Source organism: Piliocolobus tephrosceles, chromosome 16 (genome assembly GCF_002776525.5).
Source record: "Piliocolobus tephrosceles isolate RC106 chromosome 16, ASM277652v3, whole genome shotgun sequence".
In the NCBI taxonomy this organism is placed as follows: Eukaryota; Metazoa; Chordata; class Mammalia; order Primates; family Cercopithecidae; genus Piliocolobus; species Piliocolobus tephrosceles.
Window position 1 is genome coordinate 27,104,569 of NC_045449.1, and position 17,581 is coordinate 27,122,149.

At 46.0% G+C, this 17,581-nt stretch overlaps 1 protein-coding gene and 1 pseudogene across 2 annotated transcripts in view; one reads left to right on the top strand and one right to left on the bottom strand.

Moving 5' to 3' along the window:
* Positions 1 to 7,622: 7,622 nt before the first annotated feature.
* Positions 7,623 to 8,098, bottom strand: LOC116418497 (annotated as a pseudogene).
* A 7,925-nt stretch (positions 8,099 to 16,023) lies between these two features.
* Positions 16,024 to 17,581, top strand: part of PSMD11 (proteasome 26S subunit, non-ATPase 11) — a 44,792-nt gene continuing 43,234 nt past the window's right edge. For both annotated transcript variants that reach the window (XM_023182876.1, XM_023182877.1), the window contains exon 1: positions 16,024 to 16,169. In XM_023182876.1, the coding sequence (XP_023038644.1) occupies positions 16,079 to 16,169 (91 nt within the window). In that variant the 5' untranslated portion in view covers positions 16,024 to 16,078. The remainder of the gene's footprint in view (positions 16,170 to 17,581) is intronic.

The window sequence follows — 17,581 nt, forward strand, 5'->3', positions numbered from 1 at the left end:
TGAAACCCCATCTCTACTAAAAAATACAAAAACAAAAACTAACCGGGCGAGGTAGTGGGCGCCTGTAGTCCCAGCTACTCGGGAGGCTGAGGCAGGAGAATGGCATAAACCTGGGAGGCAGAGCTTGCAGTGAGCTGAGATCAAGCCACTGCACTCCAGCCTGGGCGACAGAGCCAGACTCCGTCTCAAAAAAAAAAAAAAAGAATGATAGGCTGGGCATGGTGGCTCATGCCTGTAATGCCAGCACTTTGGGAGGATGAGGTGGGTGGATCACTCTCAGGAGTTCAAGAGTTCAAGGCCAGCCTGGCCAACATGGTGAAACCCCATCTCTACTAAAATTACTAAAATTACCTGGGTGTGGTGGCCTGTGCCTGTACTCTCAGATACTTGGGAGGCTGAGGCGGGAGAATCGCTTGAACTTGGGAGGTAGAGGTTGGAGTGAGCCGAGATCATGTGACTGTACTGCAGCCTAGGTGACAAAGTGAGACCTTGTCTCAAAGAAAAAAAAAGAAAGAGAAGGAGAGAGAGAGAAAGAAAGAAAAGAGAGAAAAGAAAGAAAGAGAAAGAAGAAAGAAGAAAGAAAGAGGAAGGAAGGGAGGGAGGGAAAAGAAAAAAGAAAAGAGAAGAAGAGAAAAAAGAAAAGAGAAAAGAAAAGAAGGAAAGATTGGCTGATCCCAGGCAGGAGGATCTCTGAAGCCCAGGAGCTCAAAACCAGCCTGGGCAATATAAGTGAGACTTTAAAAACAAAAAGAATGATAGGTTGGACATGGTGGCTCACACCTGTAATCCCACAGCTTTGAGAGGCCAAGCTGGAAGGATCAGTTGAAGCCAGGAGTAGTTCAAGACCAGCCTGGGCAACACATAGTGAGTCCCTGTCTTTAAAAAAAAAAAAAAAAAGCCTGGGCATGGTTGCTCATGCCTGTAATCCCAGCACTTTGGGAGGCTGAGGCGGGTGGATCATGAGGTCAAGAGTTTGAGATCAGCCTGGCCAACATGGTGAAACACTGTCTCTACAAGGAATACAAAAATTAGCCGGGGGTGGTAGCATGTGCCTGTAATCCCAGCTACTCGGGAGGCTGAGGCAGTAGAGTCGCTTGAACCTGGGAGGCACAGGTTGCAGTGAGCCGAGATTGTGCCACTGCACTCCAGCCTGGGTGACAGAGAAAGACTCTGTCTCAAAAAAAAAAAAGAAGAAGAAAAAAGGAGCATAGTTAAAAAGCAAAGAAAAAAAAGTGTAAGATCAGAGTAGTAAGCATGACTGTATATTTCAGCAACCCTGGTTGGAGGAGGGATGGTGATATGGTTTGCTTTGTGTCCCTGTCCAAATCTCAGGTCTAATTGTAATCCCCAGTGTTGGAGGAGGGGCTTGATGGGAGGTCATTGGATCATGGGGCAGCTTCTAATGGTTTAGCACCATCCCTCTAGGGCTGCTTGTTTAAACGCATGTAGCACCTCTCCCACTCACCTTTCTGCTGCTGGTCATGTGAAGATGTGCTTGCTTTCCCTTTGCTTTCTGCTATGATTGCAAGTTTCCTGAGGCCTCCCCAGAACCAAAAGTTTGTACAGCCCACAGAACCAGGAAGCGATTAAATCTCTTTTCTTTATGAATTACTCCATCTCAGGTAGTTCTTTATAGCAGTGTGAGAATGGACTAATACAGAAAATTGGTACCAGAGAAGTGGGACATTGCTATAAACATACCTGAAAATGTGTAAGTGACTTTGGGACTGGGTAATGGGCAGAGGTTGGAACAGTTTGTAGAGCTCAGAAGAAGACAGGAAGATGAGGGAAAGTTTGGAACTTCCTAGAGACTTATTGAATGGTTGTGACCAAAATGCTGATAGTGATATGGACAATGAAGTCCAGCAAAGGTGGTCTCAGATGGAGATGAGGAACTTACTGGGAACTGGAGTGAAGGTCACTCTTGCTATGCTTTAGCAAAGAGGCTGGTGACATTTTGCCCCTCCTCTAGGGATCTGTTGAACTTTGAACTTGAGAGAGATGATTTAGGGTATCTGGTAGAAGAAATTTCTAAGTAGTAAAGCATTTAGCAGTGGCTGCTTCTAATAGTATGCTTATATGCATGTGCAAAGAGATTATCTGAAACTGGAACTTATATTTAAAAGAGAAGCAGAGAATAAAAGTTTGGAAAATTTGCAGCCCAGCTATGTGGTAGAAAAGAAAAACCCATTTTCTGGGGAAGAATTCAAGCAGGTTGCAGAAATTTGAATAAGGAAAGAGAAGCCAAATGTTCATAGCCAAGACAATGGGGAAAATGCCTGCAAGGCACTTCAGAGACCTTCGTGGCAGCCCCTCCCATCACAGGCCTGGAGGCCTGGGGTGTGGGGGTGGTTCTGTGGGACAGGCCCAGGGCCCCGCTGCTGTGTGAAGCCTTGAAACATGGCACCCTGCATTGTGACCACTCAGCTCCAGCCATGGCTAAAAGGGGCCGAGGTACAGCTCAGGCCATTGTTTCAGAGGATGCAAGCTAAAAGCCTTAGTGGCTTCCATGTGATATTAAGCCTGCATGTGTGCAGAGGGCAAGAGTTGAGGCTTGGGCGCTTCCACCTTGATTTCAGATGATATATGGAAACACCTGGATGTCCAGGCAGAAGTCTGCTGCAGGGGTGGAGCTCTCATGGAGAACCTCTACTAGGGCAATGCAGAGGGGAAATATGGGGTTGGAGTACCCCTACAAGAGTCCCCACTGGGGCATTGCCTAGTGGAGCTGTGAGAAGAGGGCCACCATCCTCCAGACCCCAGAGTGGTAGATCCATGAATGGCTTGCACTGTGCACTTGGAAAAGCCACAGGCACTCAACACCAGCCCATGAAAGCAGCTGCAGGGGCTGTACCCTGCAAAGTTATAGAGATACAACTGTCTAAGGCCTACTTCTTGCATCAGTGTGGATTGGATGTGACACATGGAGTTAAAGGAGATTATTTTGGAGCTTTAAGGTTTAATGACTGCCCTGCTGGGTTTTGGACTTGCATGGGGCATATAGCCCCTTTGTTTTGGCTGAATTATTTCTCTTAGAATGGGTGTATTTACCCAAGGCCTATACCCCCATTGTATCTTGAAAGCAACTAACTTGATTACTTGTTTTTGATTTTACAGGCTCATAGGTGGAAGGAAAGTCTTGCCTTGTCTCAGATGAGACTTTGGACTTGGACTTTTGAGTTAATGCTAGAATGAGTTAAGACTTTGAGGGACTCTTAGGAAGGCATGATTGTGTTTTGAAATGTGAGAAGGACATGAGCTTTGTGAGGGGCCAGGGGCAGAATGATATGATTTGACTCTGTGTCCTTGCCCTAATCTCATGTCGAATTGTAATCCTCAGTGTTGGAGGAGGGGCCTGGTGGGAGGTGATTGGATCATGGAGGCAGTTTCTAATGGTTTAGCACTATCCCCCTAGTGCTGCTTGTTTAAAAGTGTGTAGCACCTCCCCTTCCCCTGTCTCTTCTGCCAGCCATGTGAAGATGTGCTTGCTTCCCTTTTGCCTTCCACCATGATTGTAAGTTTTCTGAGCCTTCTCCAGAAGCAGCCCACAGAACCATGAGCCGATTAAACCTCTTTTCTTTTCTTTCTTCCCCCCGCCATCCCCCATGAGAGGAGTCTCACTCTGTCACCCAGGCTGGAGTTCAGTGGTGCGATCTTGACTTACTGCAGCCTCTGCCTCCCAGGTTCAAGTCATTCTCGTGCCTCAGCCTCCTGAGTAGCTGGGATTACAGCACCTGCCACCATGCCTGGCTAATTTTTGTATTTTTAGTAGAGATGGGGTTTTGCCATGTTGGCCAGGCTGGTCTTGAACACCTGACCTCAGGTGATCCACCCACCTTGGCCTCCCAAAGTGCTGGGATTACAGGCATGAGCTACTGCGCCTGGCCTAAACCTCTTTTCCTTATAAATTACCCAGTCTTAGGTAGTTCTTTATAGCAGCGTGATAACAGACTAATATAGATGGAATTTATCTTCTGATAATCTTGGGGCTTGGATTTTAAACCACACATAGGGCAAGAGACAAGGGCTTTAGCTTGGTCAACGTGGAAATTGAAACTAAGGTATCTATCTAAAGCCAGGATGCTCAAAGGGCTGTCCCTTCAATGAAAGAGGTAGCCAGGAAAAAAAAAAAAGCTATCCCCCGGCACAGGCAGCCAACAAGGAAACATATTTGTTTCAGCCTGGGTAGAAAAATAAATAAAAATCTGCTCTGGTAAATTGTAACTTTATGGATTTCTCATTTGGGAATTGTATTCAGCTATTTTTGTGTTGCTACAAAGAAATACCAGAGGCCAGGTGTAGTGGACTCACACCTATAATCCCAGTACTTTGGAAGGCCGAGGTGGGTGAATCACTTGAGGTTGGGAGTTTGAGACCAGGCTGGCCAACATGGCAATACCCCATCTCTACTAAAAATACAAAAAAATTAGCCGGGTATGGTGGCTTATGCCTGTAATCCCAGCTACTTGGGAGGCTGAGAGACAAGAATCGCTTGAGTCCAGGAGGCAGAGGTTGCAGTGAGTCGAGATTGCACTGCTGCACTCCAGCATGGGCAACAGAGTGAGACTCTGTCTCAAAAAAGTAAAAGAAAAAGAAGTACCCGAGACTGAGTAATTTATCAGAAATGAGGTTTAATTGGCTCATGGTTCTGCAGCTGCACAGGAAGTCATGTGGCATCTGCTTTTGGGGAAGCTTCAGGAAGCTTCTAATCATGGCAGAAGGCAAAGAGGGAGCAGGCACATCACGTGGTGAAAGCAGGAGCAAGAGAGAGCAAGGTGCCACACTTTTATTTTTATTATAATTTTTTTTTTTTTTTGAGACAGAGTCTCGCTCTGTCGCCACGCTGGAGTGCAGTGGTGCGATCTCGGCTCACTGCAACGTCTGTCTCCTGTATTCAAGCAATTCTCCTGCCTCAGCCTCCTGTGGTGTGCCACCACACCCAGCTAATTTTTGTATTTTTAGTAGAGACGGGGTTTCACCATGTTGGCCAGGATGGTCTCGACCTCTTGACCTTGTGATCCGCCCGCCTTGGCCTCCCAAAGTGCTGGGATTACAGGTGTAAGCCACTGCACCCAGCCTATTATTTTAATATATTTTTTATTTTATATTTTTTCAGACTGCTCAGCCTCTTGAGCAGCTGGGGTTACAGGCGCCCACCACCATGCCTGGCCAATTTTTATATTTTTACTAGAGATGGGGTTTCACCATGTTGGCCAGGCTGATCTCGAACTCTTGGCCTCAACTGATTCGCCCACCTTGGCCTCCCAAAGTGCTGTGATTACAGGTGTGAGCCACCATGCCCAGCCATGATGCCACACTTTTAAACAGCCAGGTCTTGTGAGAAGTCACTTGCTATCATGAGGACAGCAGCAAGGGATGGTACTAAACCATAAGAAATCAACCCCCATGATCCAATCACCCCCCTCCAGGTGCCACCTCCGATACTGGGAATTACAATTCAACATGAGATTTGGGCAGAGACACACATTCAAACTATATCAGGAATTAAATCATATTATCTTTGTAGTGGTGAAATTCCCCAAAGTCTGTAAGCTAACATAAACGTAGTCATGAACACATAATATTGAGATGTGTTTGCAGAAGCAAACTCAACCCAGATCTCCTAGGAATAACAAAGATAAAACCCTGTTGAAGATAAGCTCGTAATCCATAATTACAAATACAGGAGAAAACAATCCTGCAGGAGGGAGAATCAGCAGACACAACAAACTGCAGGATCAGGCTCCCACAAACAGTGATAATGATCAGATACAGCTTAGAGACTTTGTTTTCAAGAATAAAAAACACAAAAGAAGGAACCCAAAGCATAAGAAAATAATATGATACTTTGAAAAAAGTCAGCTTTAGAGAAGGACCAAACCAATCTTGTAGAAATTAAAAAACAGGTTTTATTTATTTTTTTCTTAAGATTTTCATTATTTTCGCCAGGCACGGTGGCTCCCAGCACTATGGGAGGCCAAGGTGGGCAGATCACCTGAGGTTGGGAATTCAAGACCAGCCTACCAACATGGAGAAACCCCATCTCTACTAAAAATACAAAATTAGCTGGGCATGGTGGCTCATTCCTGTAATTCCAGCTACTCGGGAGGCTGAGATAGGAGAATCGCTTGAACCTGGGAGGCAGAGGTTGCGGTGAGCGAAGATCGCGCCATTGTACTCCAGCCTGGGCAACAAGAGCAAAACCCAACCCCAAAAAAAAAAAAAAAAAAAAATTAGGCCGGGCGCAGTGGCTCAAACCTGTAATCCCAGCACTTTGGGAGGCCGAGACGGGCGGATCATGAGGTCAAGAGATCGAGACCATCCTGGCTAACACAGTGTAAACCCCGTCTCCACTAAAAAATACAAAAAACTAGCTGGGCGAGGTGGCGGGCGCCTGTAGTCCCAGCTACTCGGGAGACAGGAGAATGGCGTAAACCCGGGAGGTGGAGCTTGCAGTGAGCTGAGATCCGGCCACTGCACTCCAGCCTGGGCGGCAGAGCCAGACTCCGTCTCAAGAAAAAAAAAAAAAAAAAAATTAATTATTTACGAGTAACAAAAGCCCAATATGTGTTAACATAAATTTTTTTTTGAAAAATAGCTATTTTTTTTCACATATTAAGACTCACAAAAAATAACTATTTTTCTAAACAACAATAAAAATTCATGAGTGAGAAGAGTCACACTGCTTTACATTTTTGCAGGTCTCTTTAATGTCTGATGGTAGATGAAAGCTAGATTCTCATGTCTGCTTCTTCATTCAGCCTGTTATAATATCACACCAGATAGCTTCTCAAAAATTCCCCTGGACACTCATGAAAAAATGAGAGTGGAAAAGATAAATTATGTCTTAGTATTATAAAAATAGCTTTGACCTAGAATACTCGTGAAAGGCTCTTGAGGACCCCCAGATCATACTTTGAGAACCACTGCTCTAGACGAATGTCCTCATTTTACAAAAAAGGACCCTGGACCTCAGAGAGAGTAAGTGAGAAATCCAACATCACACAGCCTGTTAATAGTAGGATACAGACATTAGATGGTTTGTCTCACTTCTCTGGGTTTAGGTTCTCAATTGGAAACCTGGGAAATACACCCTAATGACCTGTCCTATTCCCTGAAAGTTGCAAAGACTGTCACAATGTATTACCCCCAACCCACTTTTTAAAAATAAATTAATAATTTAAAAAATAATTTAAATTAATAAATCAACAAACTTGGTAAATTTTGCAACAGGCATACTGTGTTTGAATCTAAACTACAATATTTGAATTCGGATTTCTATTTGAACAGAACACTAAGGCAAATTCAACCGCATCCTATTGCATGCAAGCTAGTAATGACAAACTGCATAGTAAATATCATAGATACATATGGAAAGTAGATTACCCATAATATCAGTATTTATCATATATCCTGTGTCTGAAATACAATTATACATATTTCAGAAAAATTTATCAAGTACTAGCTGAAAGGGTGGTGGGTACATTAAGAGACTGCAAATAAACTGGTGATCACAAGAACTTTTTTAGATAAAATGGAGTTGCACCGAAATGTAGATATTTTTCATTCCCTAACCCGACCTTATTTTTGTCTTTTAAAGAAAATCAAGAAATCTTGGCCACCTAGAGATGATTTCCTTTGTATCCTACCAGATGGTTCAGATCTTTAAATGGAACATAGTCTTGTTCTTTTAAAGAGCACAGGGCCCAGAAGGAGGAAATTGTTTCCAGGGGACCCACTCCCAACTTTCATTTTTTTCAGGCTCTACATTCTTTGGTTCTGAATCATGAGTCACGTCCACTTCTCTTTTCATTAATATAGTAACATAATGGTAATTCTCCTTCTCAATGAAAGAATTGACAACTGAGGCAAAGCGAACATTTTTCAGGTGAAGAGCTTCTTCCTAGGTTTCCCTTTGAGCACATTCTTCCCAGCTCTCACTGAACTCCCAGTGACCTCCAGAGAGCTGGAAACTGCTGACTCCAAACGACCCTTTCCTCTTCCCCAGGAGGATGCAACGCAGATGCCTGCAGCTGGTCACCACGACTCAGACTCTGACTCTGGGCGGCCACCCCTGCGGCTCCGTGCTGGCTGTCATAGCGCAAGCGGGAGGACCAAAAAATATGTTTTAAGTTGATGAACACTAAAGTCGAGTGAATGGGCTGGGTGCGATGGCTCACGCCTGTAATCCCAGCACTTTGGGAGGCCAAGGCGGGTGGATCACTTAAGGTTAGGAGTTTGAGACCAGCCCGGCCAACATGGTGAAACCCCGTTTCTACTAAAAATACAAAAAAAAAAAAAAAAAAAAAAAACCTCAACAACAACAATAACAACAACAACAACAAAATAGGCATGGTGGCGTGCGCCTGTAGTATCAGCTGCTCAGGAGACGGAGGCCAGAGAATTGCTTGAAGCCGGGAGGCAGGGGTTGCAGTGAGCCAAGATTGCGCCACTGCACTCCAGCCTGGGCAACAGAGCCAGACTCTGTCTGGAAAACAAAACAAGTTTAGCGGATGGATTAAGTAGCAGATTAGAACGAGCTGATGATATAATCTAGTAAACTATTTAATGAAATTAAGAAAATTCCTTGTCGGCCAGGTGCGGTGGCTCAAGCCTGTAATCCCAGCACTTTGGGAGGCCGAGACGGGCAGATCACGAGGTCAGGAGGTCAAGACCATCCTGGCTAACCTGGTGAAACCCCGTCTCCACTAAAAAATACAAAAAAATTAGCCGGGCGAGGTGGCGGGCGCCTGTAGTCCCAGCTATTCGGGAGGCTGAGGCAGGAGAATGGCCTAAACCCGGGAGGCGGAGCTTGCAGTGAGCTGAAATCTGGCCACTGCACTCCAGCCTGGGCGACAGAGCAAAACTCCGTCTCAAAAAAAAAAAAAAAGAAAATTCCTTGTAGTATGGAGAGACAAGGAGAGAGAAGACGTAAAAGATATGGAAAAGAGATGCAGATAGTTTTACACAGTCCAATAGAAATATAATATGAGATACATACATAATTTAAAATTTTCTAGTACCAACCTAACAAAGTAAAAAGAAACACATTAATCCAAAATATTTTTTCATCATGTAATATAAAATCATGAAGAAATGGTTTTTTGTTGTTGTTTATTTTCTTTTTTTAAATTTTCTTGTTTTTTTTTTTGAGACGGAGTCTTGCTCTGTCACCCAGGCTGGAGTGCAGTGGCCGGATCTCAGCTCACTGCAAGCTCCGCCTCCCGGGTTCACGCCATCCTCCTGCCTCAGCCTCCCGAGTAGCTGGGACTACAGGCACCCACCACCTCGCCCGGCTAGTTTTTTGTATTTTTTTAGTAGAGACGGGGTTTCAGCCTGTTAGCTAGGATGGTCTCGATCTCCTGACCTCGTGATCCGCCCGTCTCGGCCTCCCAAAGTGCTGGGATTACAGGCTTGAGCCACCGCGCCCGGCCTAAGAAATATTTTATATTCTGTTTTTCCTACTGTCTTTGAAACCCAGTGTGTATTTTGCACTTATACCACACGCAGCTTAGTTTGAACTAACTAGTGCTCAACAGCCATATGCGGCTAGTGACTATTGTACTGGACAATGCAGATCTAACTTACATGTAATAAGATTTCCAAGAGAAAAGGGAGACAGAGAAGGCAATATTTGAAGAGATAATGACAGATAATTTTCCGGATTACTGGGAGGCAGGAATCCTGAAATTCTGGAAAGCTGGTGCGTCCTGATCAGGATGTAAATATTTTGTAGTGAAGCTGATAAAAGCTGAAAACAAAAAATTTGTTAAAATTAACTAAGGGGAAAAGATAGATTACCTACAAAGGAACTTCAACTAGACTGAAGACAGTCTCCTTTAAAATGTTGACTGAAAAGTGACAATGTAGGAATTTTATACCCACTTGAACTATCAATAAAGGGTGAGAGTAAAATAAAGTCAAAGACGAGGTCATCACTAACAGACTTTCACTAAGAGAGAACTGTAATACAACTCAAATACAATAAGGTGTCTGGAGGTCTGGGGAGATGTGGCAGTGTGTGAGAGAAGGGTTCCCCAAAAGAGATCAAAATATAATGTATATTTTCCTTATTTTTTACTATTTTTCCCGCTCTCCAGAGCTCGGATAGCAATGAATGTGTAGTTATCGCGTCAGCACTAGTGTAGAACTGCAAGTCTTAACTCCTTGTCACAGTGTTAGGGAAGCAGAAGCCTAGGAGAGCCAGAATAAGGCCATTTTAAAATCAACTCCATCTTTTTTTTTTTTTGAGATGGAATTTCCCTCGTTACCCAGGCTGTAGTGCAGTGGCACAATCTCAGCTCACTGCAACCTCCACCTCCCAGGTTCAAGCGATTCTCCTGCCTCAGCCTCCTGGGTAGCTGGGATTACAGGCACCTGCCACCACACCCACACTACTTTTAGTAGAGATGGGGTTTCGCCATGTTGGCTAGGTTGGTCTCGAACTGCTGACCTCAGGTGATCCGCCTGCCTTGGCCTCCCAAAGTGCTGGGATTACAGGTGTGAGCCACCTCGCCTGGCCAATCAACTCCATCTTAAAACCAGCAAGATACACCAAGCATGGTGGCTCACGCCTGTAATCCCAGCATGTTGGGAGGCTGAGCTGGGCAGATCACCCGAGGTCAGGACTTCGAGACCAGCCTGGTCAACATGGCAAAGCCCCATCTTTACTAAAAATACAAAAATTAGGCCGGGTGTGGTGGTGGGCACCTTTAATCCCAGCTACTTGGGAGGCTGAGGCAGGAGAATCACTTGAACCTTGGAGGCAGAGGTTGCAGTGAGCCAAGATTGCACCACTGCACTCCAGCCTGGGTGACAGGAGCAAAACTCCATTTCAAAAAAAAAAAAAAAAAAAATTAGCCAGGTGTGGTGGCATATGCCTGTAATCCCAGCTACTTGGGAGGCTGAGGCAGGAGAATTGCTTGAACCCAGAAGGCGGAGGTTGCAGTGAGCCGAGATCACGCCATTGCACTCCAGCCTGGGCAACAAGAGTGACACTCTGGAAAAAAAAAAAAAAAAAAAAAAAAAAACAAATAACAACTAGCAAGACACATTCCTTGCTAGTCACAACCCATGGTCATAAGATGTTTATAGTTAAGGAAACAACCTAAAGATTACTTGCAAGGACAGGCTTCTACAAAAACAGAAAAGCCCAGATGTCCCAATACCCATCACAAGATTTGCTTTCAAGATAATTGTGCTTTTCTTCAAGATAGTTATGCTTTGATGTACTCACACCGTAGAATGTCAAGGATAGGTTTCTTTAAATCAATACCATAATAAATTTGGTCATGCTGTCTGCCCATCCGCATATAGCACAGCTTAGTTTAGTCTTTGTATACACAAGATCCCTATAGAAGAAAAACTTAAAGACTGTGCGTTCCTCCACTTGCCTTCTGAGGACACTCTATTCTATAATGAAGTAGCTTTCAATAAACTATCTCTTCTCACTGCACTCTGATTCTCCTTGAATTCTTCCCGGTGGGAGAGCCAAGAACATTCTCTTGGTTCTGGACCAAGACTCCTTTTTCCAGTAACAATAGGGTAGGAGAGAGAGGAGAAGGAGGAGCATACATGCTTGTATTGGCAGGATAGTACATCATAGTATTCCTCAATTTGCTCAACTTTGGGTTACAAAATGTTTAGAAAGACCAGTGAACAATTAAGAGCTACATAGAAAAAAGAAATTGTTGTGGAATATACAGTAGCATAGGGAAAATTAGGGCTGTGTAGTGTGTTTGGGGGTGGCATGAGGACAGAAAGAAGCATGACAGGGAGGGGAGGAAGACAAGACTGAGGGTGAGGAAGCTTAAGATGGGAACTAGAATTGACAATTGATCACCACTCTATTACTATGAAAATTACCTATTGGGCCGGGTGCAGTGGCTCACGCCTGTAATCACAGCACTTTGGGAGGCCGAGGCGGGTGGATCACCTGAGGTCGGGAGTTTAAGACCAGCCTGGCCAACATGGAGTAACCCTGTCTCTACTAAAAATACAAAATCAGCCGGGTGTGGTGGTGGGTGCCTGTGATCCCAGCTACTTGGGAGGCTGAAGCAGGAGAATTGCTTGAACCTGGGAGGTGGAGGTTGCCGTGAGCTGAGATCATGCCATTGCACTCCAGCCCAGTCAACAAGAGCGAAACTCCGTCTCAAAAAAAAAAAAAAAAAAGAAGGGTGGTGGGAATAGAACTGACAATTGATCACCACTCTATTACTATGAAAATTACCTATTAAAGATTCATTTAGCCCTCCAACTGGGCTCCCTGAGGAAGGAGAGTAGTAGGTGCTAATCCCAGCTAATTTAATCAGCAACTTAATTGCAATTTTAATAACTGCCACTGATTGAATACTTATATATGTGTCAGTCATAGCACTGAAGTGTTCTGGTATCTTTAAAAATTTAAACTTCAAAGCTGGGGTGGGCAGAGTGGTGTGTACCTGTAGTTCCAGCTAGTTGGGAGACTGAGGCAGAAGCATGGCTTGAATCCAGGAGTTTGAATCTTGCCTTGGTAACATAGCAAGACCCTGTCTCTTAAAAAACATAAATTTTGGCCGGGCGTGGTGGCTTAAGCCTGTAATCCCAGCACTTTGGGAAGCCGAGACAGGCGGATCACAAGCTCAGGAGATCGAGACCATCCTGGCTAACACGGTGAAACCCCGTCTCTACTAAAAAAATACAAAAAAAAAAAAAAAAGTAGCCGGGCGAGGTGGCGGGCGCCTGTAGTCCCAGCTACTTGGGAGGCTGAGGCAGGATAATGGCGTAAACCCGGGAGGCGGAGCTTGCAGTGAGCTGAGATCCGGCCACTGCACTCCAGCCCGGGTGACAGAGCCAGACTCCGTCTCAAAAACAAAAATAAAAATAAAAATAAATTTCAACAAATCTGTGAAGTAAAAATTTAAAATTGTGGTGAAATACGAATAACATCAAATTTATCATTTTAGCCATTTAAAATTATACAGTTCTGACCTGTTGCGGTGGCTCACTCATGTAATCCCAGCAGTTTGGGAGGCCAAGGCAGGCAGATCACTTGAGGTCAGGAGTTCGTGACCAGCCTGGCCAATATGGTGAAACCCTCTCTCTACTAAAAATACAAAAATTAGCAGATTGTTTTGGTGGGTGCCTGTAGTCCCAGCTACTCAGGAGGCTGAGGCACGAGAATCGCTTGAACCTAGGAGGCAGAGGTTACATTGAGCCAAGATCATAGCACTGCACTCCAGCCCAGGTGACAATGTGAGACTTCATCTCAAAAAAAAAAAAAAAAAAAAGTTCTGTGGCATTAAATACAGTCAAATTATTGTACAATCATTAAATAAAATTGATTTTTAAAATAGTTTTACTGATGATCAAACTTTGTATCAGATAATTTAAGTAATTTGACTGTTAGTTGGTAGCAGAGTGAAGATTGAGCTCCATGTTTGTCTGACTTCAAATTCTGTGCTCATTTTCTATAGCATGTAGTCCTGCAATCTTTTGAAGGGAGATGAGATTCAAACAAGTGAAATAGGCTGGGCATAGTGGCTCATGCCTGTCATCCCAGCAGTTTGGGAGGTCAAGGTAGGGGGAATCCCTTGAGGCCGGGAGTTTGAGACCAGTGTGGGCAACATAGCAAGACCTTGTCTCTTAAAAAAAAAATCAGCTGGGCCAGGCGCAGTGGCTCATGCCTGTAATCCCAGCACTTTGGGAGGCCGAGGCGGGCGGATCACGAGGTCAGGAGATCGAGACCATCCTGGCAAACAAGGTGAAACCTCATCTCTACTAAAAATACAAAAAATGAGCTGGGCGTGGTGGCGGGCGTCTGTAGTCCCAGCTACTCAGGAGGCTGAGGCAGGAGAATGGCGTGAACCCAGGAGGCGGACCTTGCCGTGAGCCAAGATTGTGCCACTGCACTGTGAATAGGTTCCTTTAAGAAGGTCCTGGATGGTCTACCTTTTCAGCATCCTCTTGGCTCATAAGAACCTTACCATGTCAAACACAGGAGTGGAAGCTACCCTATTGTTGCCTTTTCTCCTGGTCCTATTGTAGAGTGTGCTAGGCAGCTTCCCTAATTCATAATTCTGCAGGCTAGAAGTGGGTAACCATCTTCATGAATGTGCACACATGCCAAATTCCTCAAGAGACATGTCTAGTTCATCTCAAAACTTTCACCATGATGATCATACAGGGATGGACTCATAAGTTTCCACAGTCAGCAAGACTCACTAGCTTGGGAGAAAGATCTGGCAGACACTCCTAGTCTTTTACAGTGGGGGTCCCCAACCCTGGGCCAAGGACCATTATTGGTCGGTGGCATGTTAGGAACCAGGCCACCCAGCAAGGGGTGAGTGGCTGTGGAGCCAGCATTACCGCCCGAGCTTTGCCCTCTGTCAGATCAGCTGCAACATTAGATTCTCATAGGAGGCAAACCCTATTGTGAACTGAGCATACCAGGGATTTAGGTTGCCTGCGTCTTATGAGAATCTAATGCCTGATGATCTGAGGTGGAACAGTTTCATCCGGAAACCATCCCCCCTCCTCACATCTGTGGAAAAACTGTCTTCCACCAAACTGGTCCCTGGTGCCAAAAATGTTGGGGTTTGCTGTTTTATGGTTCCCCCTCTTTGTAGTGAGGCCAGCAATCTATCCTCTCCTATGATTTCTTCTAAAGCCTCCCACCTCAGCCTCCCAAGTAGCTGAGACTACAGGCGTGCACCACCACGCCTGGCTAATTTTTGTATTTTTAGTAGAGGCGGGGGTTTCTCTATGTTGCCCAGGCTGGTCTTGAACTCCTGGGCTCAAGCAATCTGCTCACCTCGCCCTCCCAAAGTGCTGGGATTACAGGTTTGAGCCACTGCATCCTGCTAGAAGCCACTTAATCCAACTCTCCATCAAAGTCATGAATAGTATTTACAACAACCTGATGAGATGTCATCTACTTTTCACATGAACACACCCAGGAATTAGGAAGGCATTCCTTAACCGGCAGCTCTCAGCTCTCCCAATCACGATTTGAGCTTCACTAAATAACTCAAACCCCCTGTTTCCTCACATACTAAAGGGGAGTAAATATCTTCTTTACAGAACATCGTTGGGAGAATAAAAGGAGATAGAGGCATATAAAGGGCCTAATCCACTTACAGAAGAGTGTGTGCAATGTTAGTCCCCTTTATGCGTCCTTTTATGGGACAGCACATTCCATTTTTGGATCGTCATCACCTAGAGAAAGGTCTTCCTTATACCGAATTGTCTTTGTACCCTTTTAGCACCTTTCTTAAGTTTAACCCTAAATGGTCTCATACAATGTCATTTTTCCGTCCACACGACGTCTTCACTGATATCTGTGACTTTAGTTGAAGGGACTGAAGATATTGGGAAGAATAATTCAATTTCTCTTTTTCTTTCTTCCTTTTTTTTTTTTTTTTTTTTGAGCTGGGGAGCTGGGTGAGGCTTCTGTGGATTCCCAAGAGGTGTTTGTGGCGTGAATGGAGCAAAGGTGATGTTTCATTTCATCACGTCCAGCACTGTCCCAAGGTTAAGTGGGCGCGTGAGAAGGACAGTTTTCTCCGGTTCTGGCGGGTTTGCCCTCCTGCCGGCTAGCGTTCTGCGGGAGTCAAGCCTGGAAAGCGTGTATGCGGCGTACAGGCGTCAGACACTGGAACGCATTCGAATGGTGCTATTCTTTGCCACATAGCGAGCACTTTATAAGGTCACTTATAGTCCTGAATCCTGAATGAATGGTTAAATCGTGGAAGCCGCAAAGAAAGCCACACAGCTTTGACTGAAGACCTAGCCCGGTACTCAAGAATCCCTCTCAGTGGCGCGCCAGCGGGGCCGGAATCAAGAAGCCTCTTTGGGGTGGGCGGGGACCGATCTTGAGCTCCCACTGCGGGGCACCACCTCTTTTCCTCGCCGGCCGCCCGCTAGGCGGCGCTGGGGAGCTTGCAGCCCACGGGCGAGGACCTCCGAGAGACTACAACTCCCGGAGTGCTCTGGGAACGGAGCCGCGGGAGCTACAGGCGGAGGGACGCGAGGGCGGGCTTTCCGGGTGTATGTTTCCGGCGTCGGCGGCCGCGGCCGGGGACGGTGTGAGAGTGGTAAGATGGCGGCGGCGGCAGTGGTGGAGTTCCAGAGAGCCCAGTCTCTACTCAGCACCGACCGGGAGGCCTCCATCGACATCCTCCACTCCATCGGTAAAGGTCGCCGCGCCGCCTCCCCGGCCCCGCCGGCCCAGTTCGGCTTCTGTCGGTCGGCGGCAGCGGAGAGGGGCCGGGGTAGCCGGCTCTGGTGCTGCTGACTCACTGTGTGTGTGAGGGGGGCCGGGCCGGGGGCGCAGGCCGCTCGGAGCTCCCCAGAGCCCCCCGGGTCTCACTCTTGTGGGAGGGCTTGAAGCAATCCCCAGGTCCCCTCGCCGGCTGCTGACTCACGGGGGATTCAGCGTAGGGTGGGAGAGTGGGCCGAGCCGGGCCCCCACCCCTCCTTAGCTGTGTCCCCGGCTCTGGCCCGCACGAGCTGGTCTGGGACCCGGAGCAGTGCGGGCCGGCGTGCTTGTCACGGACTGGTCCTAGAGTCTCTAGTTGAAAGGCCTTGGCGAAACCAGCTCAGGACAGGCATTTCCCGCCGTTGTAATCAGCACAGTCTGCTCCGAGTGGGAGCGCGAACGCTTGCTCTTCTCTGGGAGTTTCCTTCCACGGGACGCTGGGAGCTGCTACTCCCCAGCCCCACGGCGGAAAGCTCCACTAAGAGAAGGGTCTCTTTCAGAATGTGGGAAATTCAGGGGTGACACACACCTCAGATTGGCATTTGGTTTGTGGAGGTGGCCGAGACGCTCATCTGCCCTGTGTAGGGTGTAAGAGTGAGGTGTTGGAGCGGGACCGCCCGGCTAGAGAAGGTGACTAATCTTTCCAGACTCCCTGTAGGGATTGGAAGTGAGTTAAGGGAGTTAGTTGTCAGCCGCAGAGTTCAGGGAATTCTTTGGAACGGGTAGGCTGCATGTTGCCGGAAAAATTAAAATTTTCTTAGCATTGTAATATGATGGTCTTAACCTGCACACAACAGGAGAACTGAAATGACAACCCCAGCCAGTCGCTTCCGAAGGCAGCTTTCTGTTGGGATTCAAGTGTGAACAGAAATTTATAACAGAGGAAGACTTAAATGTTCACTCATAAAGGATTCAGTTAGGGCTTGGACCAGCTCTTCACTGCACATGTAATGGGATCTTTTTAGTGTAGCTTGGGAAGATTTGAATTAGCTCAACAAGTAGTATGAGAATGCATCTGTATGTGGGACTTGCAAGATGTTGGCATTTGACTTAGTGTGTTGAATTTTGGTATTCCAGACCTGCACGGAGAAAGGACAATGTCAAGATCTTGATACTTTATCATTGGGGATACTAGAGAAGGAGAGGAGGTGGGCGTCAAGATGTATCTTTAAACGATATTGGTAAAAGGTGTTTCATTTGAAAAGTTCTGATCTTGACTTAGGTCAGTTACTTCTACGGAACCAGAGTCATCTCATTCACCGTTACATGGGTATTTTATTCTGAGTACACATTATTATTTAGAACTAATGTGAGGAGCATGAATTTTAATTGTCTGTGCCTAGT